This window comes from Echiichthys vipera, assembly GCF_963691815.1.
Source record: "Echiichthys vipera genome assembly, chromosome: 15".
NCBI classification, from domain to species: domain Eukaryota; kingdom Metazoa; phylum Chordata; class Actinopteri; order Perciformes; family Trachinidae; genus Echiichthys; species Echiichthys vipera.
In genome coordinates this window covers 19,750,996-19,773,902 of record NC_139840.1, presented here as the reverse complement: position 1 = coordinate 19,773,902, position 22,907 = coordinate 19,750,996, and the positions used below count along the sequence as shown (strand labels likewise).

The 22,907-nt window shown below is 40.8% G+C and overlaps 2 protein-coding genes across 2 annotated transcripts in view; one reads left to right on the top strand and one right to left on the bottom strand.

Moving 5' to 3' along the window:
- The window catches only part of pkn2a (protein kinase N2a), a 33,876-nt gene extending 19,922 nt beyond the window's left edge, over positions 1–13,954 (top strand). Inside the window, exons 5-23 of the mRNA XM_083928997.1 lie at positions 690–819; positions 957–1,102; positions 2,632–2,845; positions 3,119–3,304; positions 3,499–3,608; positions 3,736–3,879; positions 4,187–4,262; positions 4,939–5,095; positions 5,198–5,324; positions 5,527–5,663; positions 6,707–6,782; positions 7,190–7,281; positions 7,453–7,629; positions 8,937–8,999; positions 9,096–9,172; positions 9,350–9,492; positions 9,639–9,746; positions 11,786–11,866; positions 11,964–13,954. Coding sequence (XP_083785123.1) covers positions 690–819; positions 957–1,102; positions 2,632–2,845; positions 3,119–3,304; positions 3,499–3,608; positions 3,736–3,879; positions 4,187–4,262; positions 4,939–5,095; positions 5,198–5,324; positions 5,527–5,663; positions 6,707–6,782; positions 7,190–7,281; positions 7,453–7,629; positions 8,937–8,999; positions 9,096–9,172; positions 9,350–9,492; positions 9,639–9,746; positions 11,786–11,866; positions 11,964–12,167 — 2,448 coding nt within the window. The 3' untranslated portion in view covers positions 12,168–13,954. The remainder of the gene's footprint in view (positions 1–689; positions 820–956; positions 1,103–2,631; positions 2,846–3,118; positions 3,305–3,498; positions 3,609–3,735; positions 3,880–4,186; positions 4,263–4,938; positions 5,096–5,197; positions 5,325–5,526; positions 5,664–6,706; positions 6,783–7,189; positions 7,282–7,452; positions 7,630–8,936; positions 9,000–9,095; positions 9,173–9,349; positions 9,493–9,638; positions 9,747–11,785; positions 11,867–11,963) is intronic.
- Positions 13,955–14,128: 174 nt separating this feature from the next.
- On the bottom strand, positions 14,129–22,907 carry gtf2b (general transcription factor IIB). Its single transcript, XM_083928058.1, has 7 exons — positions 22,867–22,907; positions 20,223–20,335; positions 18,151–18,284; positions 17,043–17,189; positions 16,409–16,538; positions 15,696–15,977; positions 14,129–14,689 (listed from the first exon to the last, which is right to left on the bottom strand). The coding sequence occupies exons 1-7, from the start codon at positions 22,881–22,883 to the stop codon at positions 14,556–14,558; spliced, it is 957 nt and encodes a 318-aa protein (XP_083784184.1). The 5' UTR covers positions 22,884–22,907; the 3' UTR covers positions 14,129–14,555.

Sequence of the window (22,907 nt, the reverse complement as noted above, 5' to 3'; positions counted from 1 at the left end):
AATTTTAAGTCAGAGAACGTTTTTGGTGTGGAAACGAGAGGTACCTGCAGAGCTGCAGTGTGTAACTGTAGTACATGAAAAACATGATCCCCTCTCTCTGACCGGGGGAGGTCACAGTGTTTTGTAAGCGACCTCCCTGTGTCAGAAAGACAGACAGACGGACTGAGGCACCTTCCAGTTGGAAATAGTCCTGTCCTGATGTCAGAGGAAATGCCTGCTGGACAGCGGCCTTTCCTGCGTGCAGCGGCGCCAACAACCAGGATTTAAACTTCAGAGGAATTCTGGGTGGAGTTTGCTTACTCCGCTCTGTGTGTATGTGTGTATGTGTGTGTGTGTCTAGTTGCTTTTTCGATGAATAAGATTTTCCATGTGGTCACTCGTTCTTTGGCTCCAATTAAGGGCATAAACTGGCGTCCTGGCTGTTTCTGTTACATGCTCACAACAATAAAACACAATAGGTGAAGGATGGAGTGCATGGTCATCTAAGAAGTCCTGACGTCCAGTTATTCTGCTCAGGAGACGCAACATAAACTTGATTCAAACACTAATGTGTATTGACAGCGATATTTTCCCACCAAAAGAAGTGTTATTATGTATTTATTTATTTATTTAGAAGGGACAGTGCACATAAATCAATATTTCAGTTTCCACTTTAATTCATTTCTATTAATTTCTAATTTTGTTTATAGGATCGTAAGTTGCTAGCGACTGCCCAGCAGATGCTTCAAGACAGCAAGACGAAGATAGAGTTCATCAGGATGCAGATTCTCAAGGCCAGCCAGGCCAGCGAGCTGAGCTTCGAGAATAACGACGTGATGGGTGAGCCTTCACTTGCTCCTCTACATCGATTCAGCCAGAGTGCCTTTTGAGGAGAAATGCCTCCACAAGTGCACACAAGTTCTTATGAACAATTAACATCTTAATTAAAGAATCGTGTCCTTGTTTGTCCTCTCCAGACAAGCCCATCATCAGCCCGCTGGACCTTCGGGTGGAGGAGCTGTGTCACCACGCCAAGATAGAGTCAGCGGTGGCAGAAGGAGCCAAGAACGTCATGAAACTGCTGGGCTCGGGAAAAGTCACAGAAAAGAGAGCACATTCAGAGGTGTGTGAGTTACTGTCAGGGCTCCCACGGTCAAGGAAAACCTGGAAAAGTCATGAAATTAGTAGATTTTGTATAGTAATCTGTTAGACGTTCCTGTCTGTTAAGGGGAAGGCTTTTGTTGCCACTGTGCACAAGATTACTGGATTAATACTATTTATAATAATTACTACTACTTTTATTAAAGATAGTGCGACTTATTGCTCCTCATGGGGGAATTGTTGGGTCTCTGTAACTCATACAGAGAACCAACCCATACGTCAGTTTGTGGTCTTTACCTATTCTAAATGTAAAGTGTCTTAAGATAACTTTTGTTATGATTTGGCACTGTAAATAAAATTTAAATAATATGAATCATACATAAAATAGGGCTCAGCACTAAATTTATAACAGCTTTTGGTTGCCAATACTGAAAACGTGGATGCCATTTTTTGTCGCCTTATATTTTGAGTAATTAAGGTACTATGAGGTTATACTGAAGAGGAAGTCTTGACCCGATATCCACTGGCTTGACAGCCTGAAATATACGCCGTTGACCCCAGAGGCTTAATCGTGTTCGGACAGATAGTTGATACATACTTTTGTTGCGCATTATTTGTTAGTTATCCAGAAATGAGTTCATAATGAAATGCGTCCAGGATACACCGATAGTAGTCTGTTCTGTTTTCCCTCATGTTTGAAAACAGGACTGATCTATGTGCTTGTTAAGCTTCTCTTTTTTTTTTAAAGGAAAATATCTATATAGACTGTGCCTATAGTTATAAGTGAATCTAAGCATATCCAACTATTAGAAATTGAAAAAGATTGCTGTTTATTTTCAAACAATAATTAACATTTGGAGTAAAGTAAACTTTATCCGGCTCTAAAGTCATTACGTAACGCCCTTTTCAAAATATGATTTCCGGGTCCAAGCCTCGTATTTCTACAACGCCACACTGCAGTATTCCCCGTTGTTTGAACAGATCTGAGTTTTAAAAAAAACAACATAATTGTCACAGTATCTTTTTCTTATGGATGAAAAAGGTGTCTGACTGAGGTTAGAGGGGATCCTAATTGTTCACATGTTCGGCTGTTGTGTCTGTTTTATTTCAACAGAGCGTTTGGACCCGGTAATTGTATTTTGAAGGGTGTTACGTCGGACTGAACAGCCGGATAGTTCTGTTTGAGTTATACCTTTTGAATGATCATGGACATTTTATTATGGGTCCTTCGTGGAAAAGTTTTGAATTTTGTCAATGAAAATGTGTGGGAACCCTGTAATGTCCATGTAACATTCACATCTTCCCCCCTCTGTGTGCGCCGCAGGGATTTAAAAAGAGCAGTAACCAGATTCTCATCACTTGAGGCCTAATGCAGTTTCATGGACTTTAAATGAAACTGATCTCTGCACAGCTGTTGTGCTCTATTAGAGAAAAATGGGCTGTGTAATTTATGTTTTTTTTTCTCTTTCTATCCTTCTCCGACTACTATTTCCTTTCCTCCAACCCTCTTTTGCTTCCTCTGTACTTCCTTACTCCTTCCTCTCTCTCCAGGCCCAGGCTCGTTTTAACGAGTCCAGTCAAAAGCTCGACCTGCTGCGATATTCCTTGGAGCAACGCCTCAGCGAGTTGCCTAAAAACCACCCTCGCAGCAGCAGCATCGTGGAAGAGTTGTCCCTGCTGGCCTCACCGGTCCTCAGTCCTAGATCCAGCATCATCTCCACACAGAACCAGTACAGCACCGTGACGAAGCCCGCTGCACTCACAGGTAACAACAGACACAGCGATGGTAATTTATAGATGATGTATACGCCCAGCATCATCCTATTCTTCCTAACCATCAAACAATCATTAAATTATCTAAGTGTGGGTTTTGGAACATGCCATGTGCATTAGTTTTGGTCTTAATATTATTTTTCTGTACATCGGTTCCTCCATCTTTCATAGGATAGGGATAACTATAATAATAATAATAATAATAGCTTTGAACAAGACAGATTGTGTGATTGTATGGATTTGTATTGTCCCACCACACTTCCAGGAACGCTAGACGTCAGGCTCATGGGCTGTCAGGACCTTCTGGAAAATGTCCCGGGTCGTTCCAAGGCTGCATCTGTCCCGTTGCCCGGGTGGAGCCCCAGTGAGACGCGCTCGTCCTTCATCAGCCGAGCGAACCGAAACCGCGGCGTGAGCGCACGGAACCTGACAAAGAGCGAGGAGCTCTCCAGTGAGTAGAATCAACGTCATACACTGTCTGGGGAAAAAAAAAAAAAATGATATCATTGAAATCACAACTGGACCTTGATGGGTCTGTAAGACTGCCCAGAGAAACGACCTTGTCTGTAAAACAACTGATATCAAATTACAATCATGCATAGTTCATACATCCGCCTAATAAATAACGTGTGTGTGTTTCCTTAGATGAGATCAGCGCAGTGTTGAAGCTGGACAACACAGTAGTTGGCCAAACAAGCTGGAAGTCGGTCAGTAACCAGGCCTGGGACCAGAAGTTTACATTGGAGCTGGACCGGGTAACTAACACACACACCCACACACACACACATGCATTTCTGCCCTTGACCTACATCTGTGCTATTGACTCAGTGTTGTATGAGTAACCCAGTCAGTGTGTTTTGTGTGTGTGTGTGTGTCCTGTAGTCTCGTGAGCTGGAGATCTCAGTGTACTGGCGTGATTGGCGTTCGCTCTGCGCGGTCAAGTTCCTGCGCCTGGAGGATTTCCTGGACAACCAGCGTCATGGGATGTGTCTGTACTTAGAGCCACAGGGGATGCTGTTTGCTGAGGTACACACACACACACACACACAAACACACAAACACACAAACACACACACACACACACACACACACACACACACACACACACACACACACAAACACTATTATTGACCTCCTCAGCTCTTCGTAGCTATAGTGGACAAAACGAAAAAAACAATAATTAAGTTTGAAAACCAACAGAAATGTCTGTTGATATTTTTTGTCATGTTTGAGTACATCCTAATGTTTGGAAGTGTTTCCTGCCTTACATACAGTTTACAGTTTACAGTACCAGCTGTTTTCTGTGTTTAAATTTATAATTTTTCCCGTTCAGGTAACATTTTTCAATCCTGTCATTGAGAGACGACCAAAGCTGCAAAGACAAAAGAAGATTTTCTCGAAGCAGCAAGGTGAGTCACCATTATTCAGACCCTTTCACACGTGCACTGCAAACCTGAAATTATCTGGTCATCATCCGGCGGGGCTGTATGTGCGAACGCAAACGTCCGATTTAGTCAGCAGGGCATCAAAGAGAGTTTTCCCTCTCAGCTCACAAGTTCAAAGATAGTTTAATCTCAAAGTGAGAATACAGTCGCTCATTCTCCGGTGTATTCACCGGGAGCAAAAGGGTGTGTTGAAGATGTTTTTATCACGCTGCGGTCAACATCGGAGGGACGGCAAAAGTCTGAACTTCTTGCGGTAAGGACCAACGTCAAAATCATCAGACAAATTCAAAGAATCACCTATTTTGCCAAGTATGTAATCAGATTGCACACTAGGAATTTGACCTGGTGTTTTGTGCAGAGCGGAATCAGAAATATGCACATAGAATACACAGAAAGAATACAATTAATGTTAAGTTACACACAATAAATTAGGACAATACAAATATATATATAAGAAGAATTTACAAGTTATAAATATGGAATATAAAATAGAGATCAGTTGCTCGAGAGATCAGTGGCTGAAGAAAATTAGAGATTATTTTGTAATATCTACATGTTTTCCTGATTTTTTTCCTTCTCTGACTGTTTCTCACTGTCGTTTATCATCACCATTTTGTGTCGTTCGCTTCTTCTATATCAGGCAAAACCTTCTTGCGAGCCCCTCAGATGAACATCAACATCGCCACCTGGGGCCGCCTGGTGAGAAGAGCCATACCGACCGTCAGCACCAACTCCTTCAGTCCGCAGGCGGCGGAGATTGGGCACAGCAGCCTGCCTGGTTCACCCACGCCCAGCAGGTAACCAAGCACAACTCATACGTACATGGATTAAAGATATTCCATAATAATCAACAACTCGTTTTTTAAAAACACCCTTTGCGTACCTCTGCTGATACACAGTGACCCACTGGTGACCAAGCTGGACTTTGACAAAGAGCCCACCCCAGGACCCAAACATTACCCAGCACCTGACGACATCCGAGAACCACTGGTGCAGGAACAGATGCCCGACAAGGAGGAAGTACAGGTACAACGATAGAGGAATTACTGTTATTGATGACTAATGTGTGAGTCATGCTGAAGTCACTTCATGTTAGAGAAAATGCCTGTCTTTTAAAAACAGTAAAAAATAATGCCTAAAAGCTCGTCCCTAATCATTTGTAGTTGGCCAAAACCCCAACAATTTCCCCGTTTCACATTTATTCACTGCTTTCTGTTTGTCTCTGCAGGATGCACTCGCCTCATTTGACTTCTTGAACAAGAGGAACAGCATGGCGGTGAAGCCAGACCTGGACAGAGTGGTGGAGCAGGAGATGCAGCATCCCAGCCTGGAGCTCATTACCATCCAGAAAGACACAGAGATAAGGTAAGAGAGCTTGTTTGTGTTAAGCCCAGTTCAGACCAAAGATTCACTATGAGATGAGTTGTAACTACTACAACTACTTGCAACATGCAGGTCTGCAACGTTCTGAAACCTGACCGTTCACACCAGTGAGACTGTGCATCATCCCCATAGCAACGCCTCTCTGTACTTTCGGATTAACCTCCGACTGTTCAGGCTTTTTTTCTTAGTTGGATATAATTTGTAGCGTTATAAAATATAAATGAGGACAGAGACGGTGAGATACTTGCTGCATTTCTAGTTGTGATTAAACTGCAAAAATACAGTTTTATTTCCCTGGTTCACTGCTTTGTTCTGGATTACGGCGCTCACGCTCTCCTTTTTCATTGTATTGCTCACTCGACCCTTTCCCCCTCTCTCTCTCTCACACACACACTCACTCACTCACTCGCTCGTTGAGCCTCAGTCCATAACAGCCTTTTCAACCAGCTGACAGATTGTCAGTGACTTGACCAGCTGACTTTGCCAAGACTAAATTGGCTGTTGAAACAGGTGACGTGTTCTAAAACCAGCTGCTGTCGATTTGACAAGTTGAATCGCCGGCGACAACATCAGCTGGTTTGAGTCCAGACGAGGCGGATCAGTTCACAGTGCTGCAACTTTCACCTGCAACGTTCTAAAACAGTTTTGTCGTGTTGCAAATCATTGGTCTGGGACTGGGCTTTACCTTTTTAAAGCTTCAGTCAAGAGACGAAAATCTTCATGTTCTATTTGAGAAGAGGAGCTGGAAGAGTAAAATGAATTGTGGTCACATTTTGCTGCCAACCTGCCGCCATCACTGCTTTTGTTCTTACAGCTCTTGACATCTTTGTAATGTTCTGACTTGCAGGTGTCCAGTGGAGCTGAAAGTGTAAACACTGCCCCCTGGCTTTGAATCTTCATGCTTTTGGGTTCAACTGCCACAAAAATGAAGATGTTTGTCTGAAGGCTGGTTCTGTGTTCAAACCTCAGGTCTCCCTACATGTCATTCATATTGGATACTAATGTAAACACTTATCTGTGTCCAGGGAAGAAGAGCAGTTCCACTTCAGTCTCAAAGACTTCAAATGTGTGGCGGTCCTTGGACGTGGTCACTTTGGAAAGGTACGTTCACACAACACTGGGCTGCAACTCATTTCCATTATCAAATTAGTCTGTCTCTTATTTTCCTCGCTGTATTGTTTTGTCTCCAAACTGCCAGAAAGTATTCAAAACAACATTATAATTTCCCAGAGCAGAAGCTGACATCTTTAAATTGCTTCTTTTGTGACCAACAGTCCAAAGCCCAAATGTATTAAGTTTACTATCAAATATGACAACAAACAGCATCTAATCCTTTTTCCAAAGCTGCAACTGGGAAATGTTTTACTTTAAATATTACTTAAACGATTCGTACATTCTAAAAATAGTTTCCAATTCATTTTCTGTCGGTTGTTAAAAGAACAAAGCAGGCAGAAAGCTGAAATGTATTTTCTTTTGAAGTGTCTCTCTCCTCTGCTCCCCCTCCTCAGGTGTTGTTAGCAGAATATAAAAGCACAGGAGAGATGTTTGCTATCAAAGCGCTGAAGAAAGGAGACATTGTGGCTCGTGATGAGGTGGACAGGTAAACATTTAAAGTTTCTGCTCAGACTAGTGCCTTAAATGCTGCAGGGCTCCAGTTGGAAATGTAAAGAAAATAGAAATGTGCTTTTGTGTGTTAGAGGATAGTCAGAGAGAAGAGTTATCAGTTATCCGTGCTGCTGTTACTCACACTGTTGCCTTCTCTCTTTGCCAGTCTGATGTGCGAGAAGAGGATTTTCGAAACGGTCAACAGCGTCCGCCACCCGTTCCTTGTCAACCTGTTTGCGTGTTTCCAGACGCAGGAGCATGTTTGTTTTGTCATGGAGTACGCAGCGGGAGGCGACCTGATGATGCACATCCACGCTGATGTTTTCTCCGAGCCCAGGGCCATGTGAGTGTCTAAGACCTCGTTTACACCACGGCATTAAAATGTAATTCCAGCGTATTGCCATTCCACTGTCTTTTTCAGCAGAATATAAATCAAATACGTTCTTTTTTGTTGATCACCTATTTACAGAGAAATTCCAGAGATTCGCTAGCAGCCAGACATGTCTTACACTGAGTAGCACGGGGCGGAGCTCTGAACGCATCCAAAACAGCTTTTTTAATCACTAATACTGCTCAGAATAGCATCAAACCTCTACAGTAGCATGATAATAGTCCCTATACATAAAATGAAGCACCAACAACGTAGTTGGCGAACCCTGAGTTTATTAAAAACATGTTTTACAATACTACAAGCCTTAGCCGCCGGCTCTGTTCATATTGAGAGGCAGCCCAAAAAAGACGATTACTGAATGCACTGCATTTCAGTTCAAGGAGGAAAGTATTGAACATATCTCCAGTGCATGTGCTAATCGACTTGGGGCTTATTCAATGGCTTATTTGATGTATATTCATCCCGAAAAGACCATGGAATGCAACTACACCAAAATTACACTTTAAAATGTGTTGTTGTTGAGCCCATTGCAGTCGGATAGTGCTTCTTCACGTGAAAGTACAGGTGTAAATGCAACCAAAACGTATTGAGGATTGATTGTAATTGAAGCGGCTTCAAACAGGTCTGGATTTCATGGAACATTCAGCCCAGACTGGAAGGATCAACAGGAGAAGGGTCCCGTTAGAGAAAAGAACAAAATATAAAGAATCACAGTGCAGCTCAGCGATAGTGTCCGGTGCTGGTCGGCGTTCCACCTCTAAAATGTCCCGAAACTACATTTGAAACGACTCGACCTCTGCAGCAGCAGATGGTAAAGAAAAGAGTGACGTTCTGATGTTTGAGCTGGAACAAAGATCAATGCGAACACTGGAGACGCATATTAACACCAGGCGTAAATGTAATTGCGTTAAATCACATGTAGATACAATCTGGATACGAGGCACGTTTTAATGCCAGTGACCACACATCTCACTGTCACTGAATTGAGGGCTGTTTGGACTTCGTGGTTCTCTCTGCTGGTCAGACTCATTATGTGTCTTGTTTCTGATTGGCTCATGGGTGCCTTCATCATTCATATTTTCACATTGTAAACTGAATTGCAGAGAGTTTACTGAGTTTATTTACAGACGCGTCAATAGGAATTCTGAAAAAACTGTCTTTTACGTATTCTACACAAATCTTTTATTCCTCTAAATCCTTTCTGTTTTCTTCATATGCAGTGGAAGTGATCTAACCTAATCCCTTGGATGTTTTTTCAGATTTTACGCAGCCTGCGTCGTATTGGGGCTACAGTTCTTACATGATCATAAAATTGTGTACAGGTAAGCAGTTTGAGAAATGTATAAAACAAGTAATTCGGCTCAGTCCCACGTGTGTCTGGAGCGTGAAATCTTTAAAAACCTTTTTTGAATTTGCAGAGATTTGAAGCTGGATAACCTGCTCCTGGATACAGAGGGTTATGTAAAGATTGCTGACTTTGGGCTTTGCAAAGAAGGTGAATAGAAAAAGCACACATTAACAAGAGTTTATCATGTAATTTCAAAATGTTTTACCTGAATATTCCTGACACATCAGTTATTGATGTGCCCAAACAAGGATTAAGAGGGAGATTGTGATAGACTTGGAAAGAAGAACTGGTCCTTTTATTAAACTGTCTCTGTGTTGCTTTCAGGAATGGGTTTCAGGGACCGCACCAGCACGTTTTGTGGCACGCCAGAGTTTTTAGCTCCTGAGGTTTTGACTGAAACGTCGTACACTCGCGCTGTGGACTGGTGGGGGCTGGGCGTCCTCATCTTTGAGATGCTGGTTGGGGAGGTGAGCTCTCGTTTCCTCCAAGTTCTTCAGCGTCATCAATGCTCCATGATTGATTTCACAAACGTGTAGTCATCTTTACATCGTTGCAGTGATTCATATTCAGCAGCAGTTGTCACATCTACATCTTCTTCTTCGTCTCTTTTCAGTCGCCCTTCCCCGGTGACGATGAGGAGGAGGTGTTCGACAGCATCGTCAACGATGAAGTCCGCTACCCACGGTTCCTCTCGACCGAGGCCATCTCCATCATGAGGAGGGTGAGTACAGATTCATGCTCACAGTGAACAAAAGCAGAATTTACATGAGTAAAAATAGAAATATACCTTCACATGATTGGACATCATAAAACTATACATTTATCTGTATTAAACATATCTACTCATACATACAGAAAATACAACCACACACTTGAATACAATCATGAATAGCCATCAAATAAAATAAACAGAACAACTGCGGTTACATAACGTCACGGTTTTATAATCATAAGAATTGTAGAAGCTACGATATCGATGGTGTACAGGTTTCACACTGTGCGGTGAAATCTCTCACAAGTCATGTAACACGTGTGCACACCCATTTGTTTTGTGTGTTTGAGTCGTGTCGCTCACCTGGAGCGTTAAAAAGAGGAGCTGAACACACATTCAAGCCCAGTATCCGCCAAAAAATACCTTAAATCGGCAGTGAGGTATTTTGGATATGATGACCCCCTTCATCTCTCTCTCTCTCTCTCTCTCTCTCTCTCTCTCTCCCCCTCTCTCTCTCTCTTTCTCTCTCTCTATCTCTATCTCTCATTTTCTCTAATTTCCAGGTCTAGATAAGTCTGGAAAATGGAAAAGAGTTTGGAAAAATGTTTGTGTTGAATATTATCTCACTTTCTAAAATCAAATATATTAATATGTAAAAATCTAAACAAGCTTACTAACGGACCATAGCCGACCTGTAGATGATATGAAACTAATCAAGGTGGCTGTAGAATGGTGTCGGGTAACCATGGTTACTGTTTGTCGTGCGACTCCTATTCTCATTTATTGAATTTATTTCCAAACGTGTCGTCTACATTTAATTCATGATTTATTTATTTTTTGTTACTATTTTATTTATTTACACGTATGTTCACTCCATCTAAAGCTACTGAAGCAAAGACTTGTAGTTCCTGGTCCCTACTGTCACTGTCTGTAGTGTTGCAGGTTCACAGTTATTATTGCACTCTTAAGCATCTCAATGCATCTCAAAGAGTGCAATAATAACTTGAGTAAAATGCTGTGAATTGAACATGTCCCGGTTTAGAGTTCATTCACTTTTATGAGCTACAATACGTATGTAAAAGTAATTACTTGGCAACATAATGGTATACATGGTCAGGATTTAACAAACGTGTTAAAAGTTGGATTTTAAACCATTTATTGACATAATAAGCATTGGTCTCTCTCTCTCTCTCTCTCTCTCTCTCTCTCTCTCTCTCTCTCTCTCTCTCTCTCTCTCTCTCTCTCTCTCTCTCTCTCTCTCTCTCTCTCTCTCTCTCTCTCTCTCTCTCTCTCTCTCTCTCTCTCTCTCTCTCTCTCTCTCTCTCTCTCTCTCTCTCTCTCTCTCTCTCTCTCTCTCTCTCTCTCTCTCTCTCTCTCTCTCTCTCTCTCTCTCTCTCTCTCTCTCTCTCTCTCTCTCTCTCTCTCTCTCTCTCTCTCTCTCTCATGAGTTAAGTCAAACTGTAACCAGCCAGACGTCGCATCTACCTATTGATGAATGGTATATTATTTACGATGTGTTTGTCATGGAAAACGTCACTTTTTCAATTAGGCTCCAGCAATCTGAATTAAATGAATCTGGAAGCGATGGAAAATGTACATTTCCCTGAAATGCCCTTCTTTTAAGTTTTTCTTTTTTATATTAATTTACTTGATTGGAAAAGTATTTGGCTGTAATATTATGACAGAAAATACCCCATGTTCACGTTGTGATTCTTTATAAAATGCTTTGTAAAAGAAAAACAAAATTAAATAAACTGTAACTAGTGAATGTGACGTTACTTAGCTGGAACAAAACCGTTTAAACTCGGCCGGAGTAGTTCACGACGTCTAACTTTAATTTCTGAATCTTGCGGTGATGTGTAAAAGTTACTTGGATGTAACTCCAGTTCTGAGTGCGGGCTGAAGCTTTTGCTATTGGCAATAAAAAGTCGGCTGACAGGTTTTATGTGTGTTCTGATTTAAAAATCGTGATATCGAGATCTCAAATTGTGACGTCCCTATGTATGAGTTTAATATTTACTGTGTTTTATGTTTCTCCTTGTGCTCAGCTTTTGAGGAGGAGTCCAGAACGACGGCTGGGAGCAGGAGAACGGGACGCAGAGGAGGTTAAGAAGCATCTATTCTTCAGGGTACGGAACGAAAACAACTTGCATGTTCATACGCATGTTCATACATGTTCAGAACGACTGATGTGACACCCCCCCTTCTCTCTCTGTTTCTCGGCAGAACATGGACTGGAACGGACTGTTGGCTAAAAAGGTGAAGCCGCCGTTTGTGCCAACTATTCAGGGCGCCAACGACGTCAGCAATTTCGACGATGAATTTACCTCAGAGGCTCCGATCTTAACCCCGCCCCGGGAACCCCGAGCGCTGAACTTGGACGAGCAGAACATGTTCTCTGACTTTGATTACATCGCCGACTGGTGTTAGCTTCACCTGACCCCCGTCTACACGCACACACACACATGCACACACACACTGTGAACCAACCAACGCAGCGATGACTGTAGCTCACATCACTTTTTTAAACTTTTCCTCTTCGTTGCCCAAAACGTTGAGGAGGAGCAGCGAGCCCTCGGGCAAAAACAAAAATAAAAAAACTCTGTGCCATTAAGAAGAAAGTCCAGAAGCCTCCAGAGGACCCCCGCTTATTTTTTAATCCACATGAAGAACGTGTTTTTTTTATTATTATTATTATTAAGAAAAAAGAAAACAAATGAAACTCTGTTGTTGGGGAGGGAAGGAGGAGGGAAGCTTCGTCCTCCTGCGCACGTCGTCGTCGTCGTGTCCATTGTCTGACCACTGAGAATGTTTTTCATATGAACTCCTGAGAAGACGGCAACATCACAATCATGTTATCCAGTGTCACTGTCTTTTGTTTTGTTTTTGGATCTGTACAGATTATATTCAGTCGTATATTTTATTGTTGTTGTTTTTTTTTTGTCTTTATTCGCCCTCGCCATAGCTTAAGGACATTTTTATCTCACTGTAAAGTTTGACATTTCTGCCCGGCGTTCAGTGAATTTAAAGTGCTCAAAGCATTTTCACTCGGCGCTCAACGACAACAAACATCTTGACTACTACTGCTACTGCTGCTGCTTCTTGACTTGAACTCAGAAGTCTTCTCTTTACATTTCCTTATGTCGAGGAGCCGGACTTTGTCCACAATCTTGTTTTAACGCCTTTTTCTCTCACTTTGCTTTCAAGTCTGCAAACACAAAATAATAATACTCTTCCTCTTTAGTTTAAAAAAGCAGTCCAGTCGGTGTTAAGTGCTACATCAGCTGTTAAATTAACTACTTTAGTTTCATTTGGAAATGATAAAACAGAAGAAATAATGCAAAATATTTAATAATCTTTTCTGTCTGCTGCCCTCTAGTGGCTACGGAGCTGAAGTGCTGCTTGGATTTGCAGTATTTTTATAGCAATAAAATCAAACGTTAAATTAATTATTCTTTCAGAGCGGAGTTCAGTCGGATTGAAGTTTTTTTTTTTTTTATTCCTCAATGAGTTCTTGTTACCTCGGTCAAAGTGAAAACACTAAAGTGAGTCGCACAGTTAAAAGCTACCAAAACCAAACTCATCCTTTCCCTCTTGAAGCAGCAGACGAACGACTCCTCATGGTTTAAAAACAAAAACACTCTCGATAGATGGACCGACGTGAACCCAGTGACAGATGAAGCAAACGTGTGTTGTGCAGGAATCCATCAGACATGCTGTGTTTTTTGGGGGGGGGAAGACACTTATTGCAGGTTTCTGTCAAAACGCCATTTAAACGCTTCTGTTCTGTGATCAGTTCACGCGCCAGTCTGGCACAGTGGGACCAGCCGACGTGACTCTGTCAACTTGCATGTTCTTTATAAACTGACTCAAATGTTGGAGACCTGTTGATATGAATCACTACAGGGGAGGGCAGGGTATATTATATATACATACTGTATGTACACAATTAAGCTGAAAGCACTAATTTTATCAATAGTTTTTAATTATCTACGTTTCTTAATGATGAAAATAGATTGTACAAAGTTGTTTTTTTTATTCTTTGCTTGTGCATGTTGTTGCCAGAACAGACAAAAACTTTATGGATGGTACACCAACACTCAACGTCAGTCTCAACTATTGCAGTTCACCCCGGTGTAAAAAAAACAAATAGAAACAGAAAAGGCATGTCTGCAGTCGTTGTTGCTCATCATGAATTCACAAATTAAACATTTGTAATAGTGGCTTTGCTTTTATTTGTACCCCTGACACTGAAACGTCCTAATGGTTTCCTCTGGGTATTTAGAGTTTTACCTTTTGTTCCAGAAACTAACGAAGGACGAAGAGGCTGCAGAGTTCTAAGACATTCAACCGATAAATGAGGAAGAGTGAAACAGGTTTTATGTAAACAAATGTTTAATGTTATTCAAACTGAGCTGATTACCATGCTGTAATGAAAATCTTTTAATTTTTAAATTACTTAATACAATTCAAACTAACAAAATAGAACCAGGTCATTTTTCTACAAAAACAAAGTTTTATGTATACAGTATGAAACCAGCCTAAAGTTGCAAGCGTGGATTACATTTTCCCACTTGGACATATATACATGATACAGTATATACACTCAAATGAAATACTGTAAGTACAGTCTGCAAGCTGTTTATTCAAGCACTGGAATGTGTCCGTTTGATTCCTGTGAGGGCGCCTCCACAAAAGGCCAGAAGTCTCAGGAGGGACAAGAGAAATCTTCCAAATCCAACACAAATATGATTTCTAAGAAATAATATCCTGTAAGTACAGCAGAAAAATATCGTCACTGTGTCGGGAGCGTCATCTTCACAGTTGGGGCAGCTTGTCGACCGGTGTGTCGAATTTGAAGTCCGGAGGGAAGAGTTCTGCGGCGCGTGGGTAGATGAGTCGGTATGACTGTCTGATCGTAACGTCTGCAACGCCGGCGATATCCCCGATTTCTGTGGAATTATCAAACACAGAATCTGAAACATGCGTCTTCAGAGCGTTTCTGAAGCTGAGACGTGCGAACAAACAAAGAAATAAAATGAGTTTGACACCACGGTTTTGCTCAAGGACACTTCAACAGGGCGGACGACTGATGAGACATTTTTATCAGATGAAATGTTGACTCTCAGCTTTACCCATTTCCATTTAATTGTGTGTGTGTGTGTGTGTGTGTGTGTGTGTGTGTGTGTGTGTGTGTGTGTGTGTGTGTGTGTGTGTGTGTGTGTGTGTGTGTGTGTGTGTGTGTGTGTGTGTGTGTGTGTGTGTGTGTGTGTGTGTGTGTGTGTGTGTGTGTGTGTGTGTGTCTCGCAGAAAAGGGCCACTGCCAAGGACTCAGCCCACATGCGGCACACGCTCCAACAGGTGAGAAAGAAGTCGCCCCAGGCACAGTTAAGCCGAAGGATTCACTGTGCTTTCCAAATGTATGTTTAACATTAGAACATGATGTATTAATACGTTCATAAATATTGTTTTAATAGCAAAGAGCTCCTCAGCCAAAAAACTTTTAAGACCGCCAATCTAATGGCTTTAATTACTTGATGCTCTGCGGACGAAGGTAATGCGCACGATACATCCAAGTGTCACAAACTCTAATGTTGTTGTTGTTACACGAGCAGGGGTTTATGGGTATTCAAAGCATCAACAATAATACTGACAATTATAGATTTGACTGTTTAACACTGGTTTTACGATCATTTCAAAACTGCAATACTAATACAACTTCACTACATGTATATGACACGTTCTCAAGTGAACTGATAATGCGTTGGTGTTTTAATTTGAAAGTTTCCACTGGCTGCTTTTATATTATGTCTATATTTGATCAATTAATGTTTGCACAGCAGGTTTGGGAAGGTTTTTTTTCCAGCTCGGACTGGATCCAAAACCAGTATATGTGAATATAACTCATTTATGACGTACATATTTTTCCATTAGTCTATCAACAGGATTATTACTCACCTTTCTGGGTCTTCTTCTCCGCAGAGGCCTGGGAGGCCATGTAGATGGCTGCCGCAGCCACGGAGATGGGGCTCCTGCCGGGCACCAGGTCAAGTTCCACGGCCTTCCTGGCGATGTAGGTGGCCGCCATCTGCACCTGTTTGGGCAAACCCAGGTTTGAGCAGAAGCGGGACATGAAGTCTCCGGTGGTGATGAGGTCCACGCTCGTCTCCAGCGCCTTCAGGATCAGCTTGAAGCACCTGCCGATCTCCTTCTTGGAGATCCGAGAGACGGCACAGATCTCTGCGGAGGGAAGGAGAGATCAGGGGAAGAAACTTGTCTAAATGGAGCGATGTCAAAGAAACGTGTCTCTTCAGGTATTTTTGGCTCTGTTGTTTCTCCACTTTCGCTTCCACAGTAAAATTAGAGAAGAGAAAGTTCACCAATCATCTATAAATACGGTGTCAAATTCAAAGTCAAATTGCTTTTTTGTAATGGTGACAAACATGAGAACACACCACAGATTTATTCCCAGTGCGAAACACTTTTGGGATTTTGTGTTTGAAAGTTTACCAGAAAAAGACAAGAGCAATTTTTAAAGAACATATATCAATGAACCACTATCATATATCCGTAACTTACTTCTGTACTGGTTAATGTTTTTTTCCTCGAGATGCGGTCGTGACGAAAATAAAATGGCAGATTTCTTAAAATCTAAAACGGTTTGTTCTGACCTTTGAATGTTCGTGGTACACCTTCTTGTCTGCAGGCGATGTAGAGACAGGCTGAAGCGATGGCATCATTGGCTCGCCCCTTCAGGCTCTTCTGTTCATAAACCTGCTTGAATAAGTTGTTTGTTCTGTCCTGCAGAGCAAAAACATTTACAGAAAACTCATTTTCTGCATCCCGTTAATAAAAAAGGTCACCTTTATTCTCTTTTCTTTAGCGACTAAATAGCGTTTGCCAGCACAAACCAAAGATCTTTTTTAAAGTTAATTATGAACATCTCTGTAAAACAGTGTAAAACATTGTCCTTAACCTAATGCATATGTGGCTCTGCTATTTACGTGTTCACTCTATTTCTGTTTTTGTCTTTTTCCTTTGATTAAATGAAACTTTCATCATCATCATGTACATATTGAGGCAATGTCTGGAGCTAAAGGAACAAAACTGCAGTTGTTTTATACAGGAAACAGGCATGCGAAGCATCTTTAACCCGCGTGTGTGTGTGTGTGTGTGAACTTCCCAGAGTCACCACAAAAAGTTCAGTTTCATTTCTCTTGTTCCCTTGCTCATTACGCGTTAGACGTGTTTTCATTCATCTCTGCTGTCGTTCGTGCGTGTGTGTGTGTGTGTAGATACACTTACTATGATGTTCCTTGGCAGGTTGATGCGATCTGCCATGGTGCTGATTTCTTTAAAGGCGTTGAGCATGGCCCTGTCAGAGCTGCTCATGGTCCGTCGGTTCTGGTACTTGGAGTTACCGAATTCATCAAAACTAGCTGCGCCAGTTCCCTGAGGTGGAAACAGTGGATGTTTATCAGTAAATACTGTCGTATTTCAAGAGACGCCATGATAACTTTTGAGGCTGAGGTTTGCATGACTCTGGTGCACTGATAGAGGTTTAAAATAACAAGGGTACTGGTAGCCGACGACTTTTTTTTTTGTTGTTGTTTATTTAGTTCTTGCTGTTACTTGTTCCCAATTTTGTGCGGTTTTAAGGTCATTCAGCCCTTTTTTTACGCCGTCTTTGAAAGAGCACAAATTCAATCATGCTAACAACCTTTAATTTAACCTTCTTTCACATTAATCTTTTTTTAAATAACTGCATCAAAAGCATTTTTAACCTTTTAATATTAAGCCAACGTGAAACTGACAACAAAGCAGATGAACATCAGCCACTGCAGTTGGTAAATATCATCTTATTGGGCAAACTTCAATACTAAAATGAAAACGATGATCAATACCACGGCAAAAAGTCCTTGGCACACAAAATAGAATACGTTCCTTTTATTTTATTAACAATCTGCCCAGTGCTGAACAGTCACTGGTGTCATACCGACACACTGTTTTTTAATAGCTTTGATACTTTCGACACTACCGAATGTGAATATCGTATATAGATTTGAAACACGTGATAATGAAAAGTATAAAAGTATTTAAACTTTTGACAACCTTCACTGGTAAACTGATGTTTCTGGACCAAGCGCACTACAGAAGTCTGTACCAGTTAATAGAAACGCTGCAAATGCCGACATAATTATCAAAACTTTCAATACCGTGAGTGTTTCAGCAATTACAGCACATCTGAACATAATCATCATAATATTCACACCACTGTATGTATGAAGTATGAGTTGCTTAAATATCTTTTGACCTTTCAATCATTTAAACCGCAAACAAACGTGTTTGAACTGTAACTTTGAACCAGATGCACACGAGGCTCATGTAAACAATGCACACAACCGTCTCTCACCTTGCTGATCATGGTGGTTAGGTCGCCCCCGTTGAGCAGCGGGTTCTGGGCGTCTCCCACTCTGGATGGATCTTTGAGGGCTTTCTCATTGGAGAACGTCCTCCACTCCGAGCCGACATCGATGACACGGTCGCCTGAGGAAAGAATGAACAACTTAAAATAAATAAGATATTCAAGAAGAAGAATTCCTTTATTAATCCCGCAAGGGGAAATTCAATGTTTTCACTCTGTTATTATATTCAGGTTGCACACACACATGACCCATATACATGCAATTAATGGAGAGATGTCAGAGCGAGGGGGCTGCCAAATGAATCGGCGCCCCGAGCAGTTGGGGGTTCGGTGCCTTGCTCAACAGCACCTGAGTTAATAGAATATTTTAATCCCTGAGATTCATGCACCAACACAAGAAACCAAAATGTTGTTAATGTTAAATGCTTCACTTTGGATTCAGATATGCCGCCAAGATTTAAAATATTTTTCAGACTGAACTAGACCTTCAGTCCAAATTCAAGTGATAAACATTTCAAGCTACATTCTTCCTGTTTCTGTTTTTTGATGTCAGAGTTTTAATCTTGTGCACTGATGGCTACACTTGATCTTAAACCGGTTTCTTTTTCTTCCTTCATTGATAGAGACATGAAGTAAAAAAGAAAAACGCACACCGAAGAGTACATTTCAGAAATGGGACATGGTGGTTTGATAAACGTGACATTTTGTGAAAAGTTCTTTGAACCACCTGCAAATACAAACAATAAGTACGCTGATAAAATACATTGACTATGTTCTTCTGTCCGTATTTCATCCCTGTGGAATAATTAACCAGGAGATGGTGCAATATTCAACACAATTCCCTCATGCAATCATACTTTCCGAGACTCAAATACTGTAAATATTGTCTTATCCTTCTGCCCCGTGTGTTTCGCCCTCTTTAAGTTTGATTGTAGTCTGATTCTAGCTCAAACATTTCACACATCATCCCTTCCACTTAGTCTTTCTCATTTTCTTATCATGGCGCGTTGTGAGACAGAAATACGAAATAAAATATGAGCAAAACATATGTTCAGTCCTCAATTGTATTAAATCAGGGATGTACAAAGGATAAAAGGCGTGACAAAGTCAGGGCATAATGCTCGTTATCATGACTGTCAGTTCTTGGGACTGTGAAGCCGGGTCCAGGATTAGATTTCTGATATTTTAATCCTGTTAGTTTTGCCATCCATGAGACTTTCTAACATCTCGAGGCAGAGTGACATTCATCTCCTTAGAGGACAGCCAAAGCTATGGGAGCAGGAACAGAGGGCACTTTAGCTTGCATCAGAAAGCGGCTGGCGTCTTTTGTCTCCCACCTGACCTCGGTTTGTGCTCAGGGGGCTCATTAGTGGAGAACTGTGTGTTCCCTACAGCTCTGTCTTACAGCCTATATCACATGTTAAAATGATTTCAGCTTCATGCAATTTATATTTGTGCCTTTCGTGCTTGTTTGATGATAAACGACAGACTGATTAAAACACTCTGCTAAAATTGCACAAATAACTGTTAACAGTTTGTTCAAAAGCTTCCCTTATGTTAATTTATTTTCAAATCATCTTTATTCATTGCACTTGTATTGGGGTGTTGAAAGCGCAGCAGCAGAGATGCCAAAACCTCAGTTTCTGCATGACAAAGTGCAAATATATGCTTTTGTGATGTGGCCGAATACAACATAAACCAAGATTTTCAGTGCTGCTAGAGCCTTCAGGGTATCCAGAGGAAGGTTAAATACGAATAAATGTATTCTGGCTAGCTTTTCCAGATTAGCTCCACGAAATGGAAACATTGTCCTTGTGTAACCTGTCAGGTCACATACAGAACTATTTTATATAAGGTGAACTCAAACAAAACGAAACAGGTTCAGGAAGATGTCTGATGACTTTTGAGTGCCCCGATGGCTCTGATATATATTATCTGATATAGTTCAAATGAGTTAAGTAAATGCAAAGAAACCAAATAGAAAGGAAGAATGGGTTCTAACACTGAAAGCTCTACGATACAAAAGCAAAAGTGCAAATGCTCATAATGTATATACTGACCTACTACAAGGCCACATTCAGGGCAAATCATATCCCCTGCTCTGTAGTCCTCCACCAGTATGGCATCAGGGTGGTTGGGACACTGAACTCTGGGTAGGGCCAGGCCATCTCCGCTGCAAAAGCACAACAACAGTTAAATGATCAAACAGTTCTCAAGGCAAGAAAGATTGGAAAGGGAGGGAAAATGAAGACAAATGTGTGGTGGGGTAGAGAGAGAGTTCATGCTGAGGTCAGGACACCAAACACACATTACAGCTAGCTGCAAAGTCTCATTGACAAGAGAGGGAAAAACAATGAAGCAAGACGCGTAAAAGATCAATGAGGAGAGCAAACTAAAGCTAATTTCCATTTCTTATCGAGCAGGGAGAAAAATCTTAATATATAATGTTAAATAAATTGTCCAGATGTGCTGGTTTCCCTTTACATCCACTTTTGTTGAGGAAAAGAAATACCTGAGCCAAAGCAAGCTTAAACCACAAAACCGGGTAAAGCTGGCTTGGTTAAAGTCATCACATGAATCCAGACAATAAGAAAAACTGTCAAAAATTAAAACAATTTAATCCATGATTAACTTTGTCAACAGCACAGAGACAAAATCAAAAAAGAAGAAGAATTCCTTTATTTGTCCCGCAATGGGGAAATTCAAACAAACTGATCACAAAGCGTAGCAGCAGCAGGTAGTTAAGAAGCATCTGTGTCTTAATCAGGACTAAAACAATTATTCTCATCATTGAATAACCTGCCAATTACTTCTGTAATTTGTATGAAATGTCAGGAAAAAAAACCCATAAAAAAGCAATGTCTTCAAAATGCTCAAGATATTAGATCTACAGTTATAAAGAACAAGTTAACAACAGAACAATGAAAGAAGCTGGTTTAAAAATATTTGGTATTTTTGGACTTTTCCTGTCACTCCCAGTTGTGGTAAACTACATATTTGTGTACAGTACACTACTCAGTGTTCAGTCCCTCATCATTGCACTTGCTCATCACATTCAATTAGATGTTTTTGTCCTATGAACAACCAACATGATGTTTCAAGACAGATTTCTACAGAAGGATGACAAATTAAAGAAAACCAAAGTTTCATGTTAGTTAATAGACTTGCCGTTTGAGGCTGCAACAATGAATCGACTAATAAATGGACAGAACTGTAATAACCAACGGATCATCTGTTAATCACCAAAAGTCATATTTCATGCAAAAATGTCACAAAATGTTACCAGTCTCTCAAATATGGAGATCATCTTTTTTCCGTCTTATATCATAAATATTCCATCTCATATACAGGATTCGTACAGGTGCTTTAAATCCTTGAAAATGCTTGAATTTTAATGTTGTGTTTTTAAGGTTTGAAGAGTGCTTGAATTTTGGATAAAGTGCTTGAAATGCTTGAAATGTATCTGCATTTCTTTCACAACAAATGAATGAATGAATGCTTTATTTCAAACATATGAAAAATAAATTACACTTGAAGCACTAGTCATTAAAACCCTTTGTATGTTTGAAAAGGAGCAGGAAGAAGCATTAGCTTATTAATTCCTACCCCTTCTCCACTTAGTTCCTAGTACTATAGGTTTTCTTACTTCCTGTGTATCCTGTTTTTTTTGTTTCTGTTAAATAGCTATAGAGTAGAAATAAGATAAGTTGGAGAGCCTGAAATGAAAACGTGAAATAACCATTTTCAGTATGTATGCATTCGTAGAAATGTAGTATTTTACCACAGCTGTAAGGTGCTGGAATAGCTCGGAAATGGACCTTGAAGGTGCTTGAAAAGGGCTTGAATTTGACCTTTTAAAAGATGTGCGAACCCTGCATATAACAATCAAAAAAGTACTTTTCAAACACTTTTTTTTATTTCCGTGTGGTGTTTTCACGGGTTTCCAGCAACAGTACGTAAGTGAATCTTGATATTATAATTAAAAACATGTATACGTTGACTCCTGGACTAAATCCAAAACGTTACGATGATGTGGCGCAAGCAAAAACAGAAGATCTAATGGGCGTCAAGTCAGGGACAAAGTGACATTATTATGAATTTACTTTCTGACTTTCCACTCTCTCCTTTATATTTACAAAACTAACAGGTATGTTTACTTCCTGTCATCTCTACAATAACACCATCTTCACATCCAACGGTTACCTACAGTACTTTGAGTCCATCTTTATAATGTTCTGCCATATTATTTAAAGCATTATTCGACAATATGCTCACATATGTGAACTAATATAATCGGAAATCATCAAGACACACAAGAAAACCCATTTTACAAACATTTCCCCGTCAACAAAACATCAAATAAAAGGAGAGAGAAGCTAACACGTATTATTATTGTAATCATTACTATTATTATGACAGTGTGCCCAACTGAAGCCAGAGTATAATCATCTTTAAACGCGAGGACAACGGTGACGGACTGACCGTTAACAGCAGTTTGTGATTTCTGGCAACATCTAACGTTAAGCAGCTATGCTAACTATGCTAAGTAACCGTTACACACGGTAGGAATACAGGCCTGGTATTTTTTATTACTATTCTCATCATGACTAACTCGATAACGTTTTTACAAAATGACATTATGAGAGCCACACACGCGAAAGAAGAAGAAGAGGTGTTATATATTCTGTTAAAGTTGCTACGCACCGGCTGGTTGACGCCATGTCACTCCTCACTCCGCCCGTCTG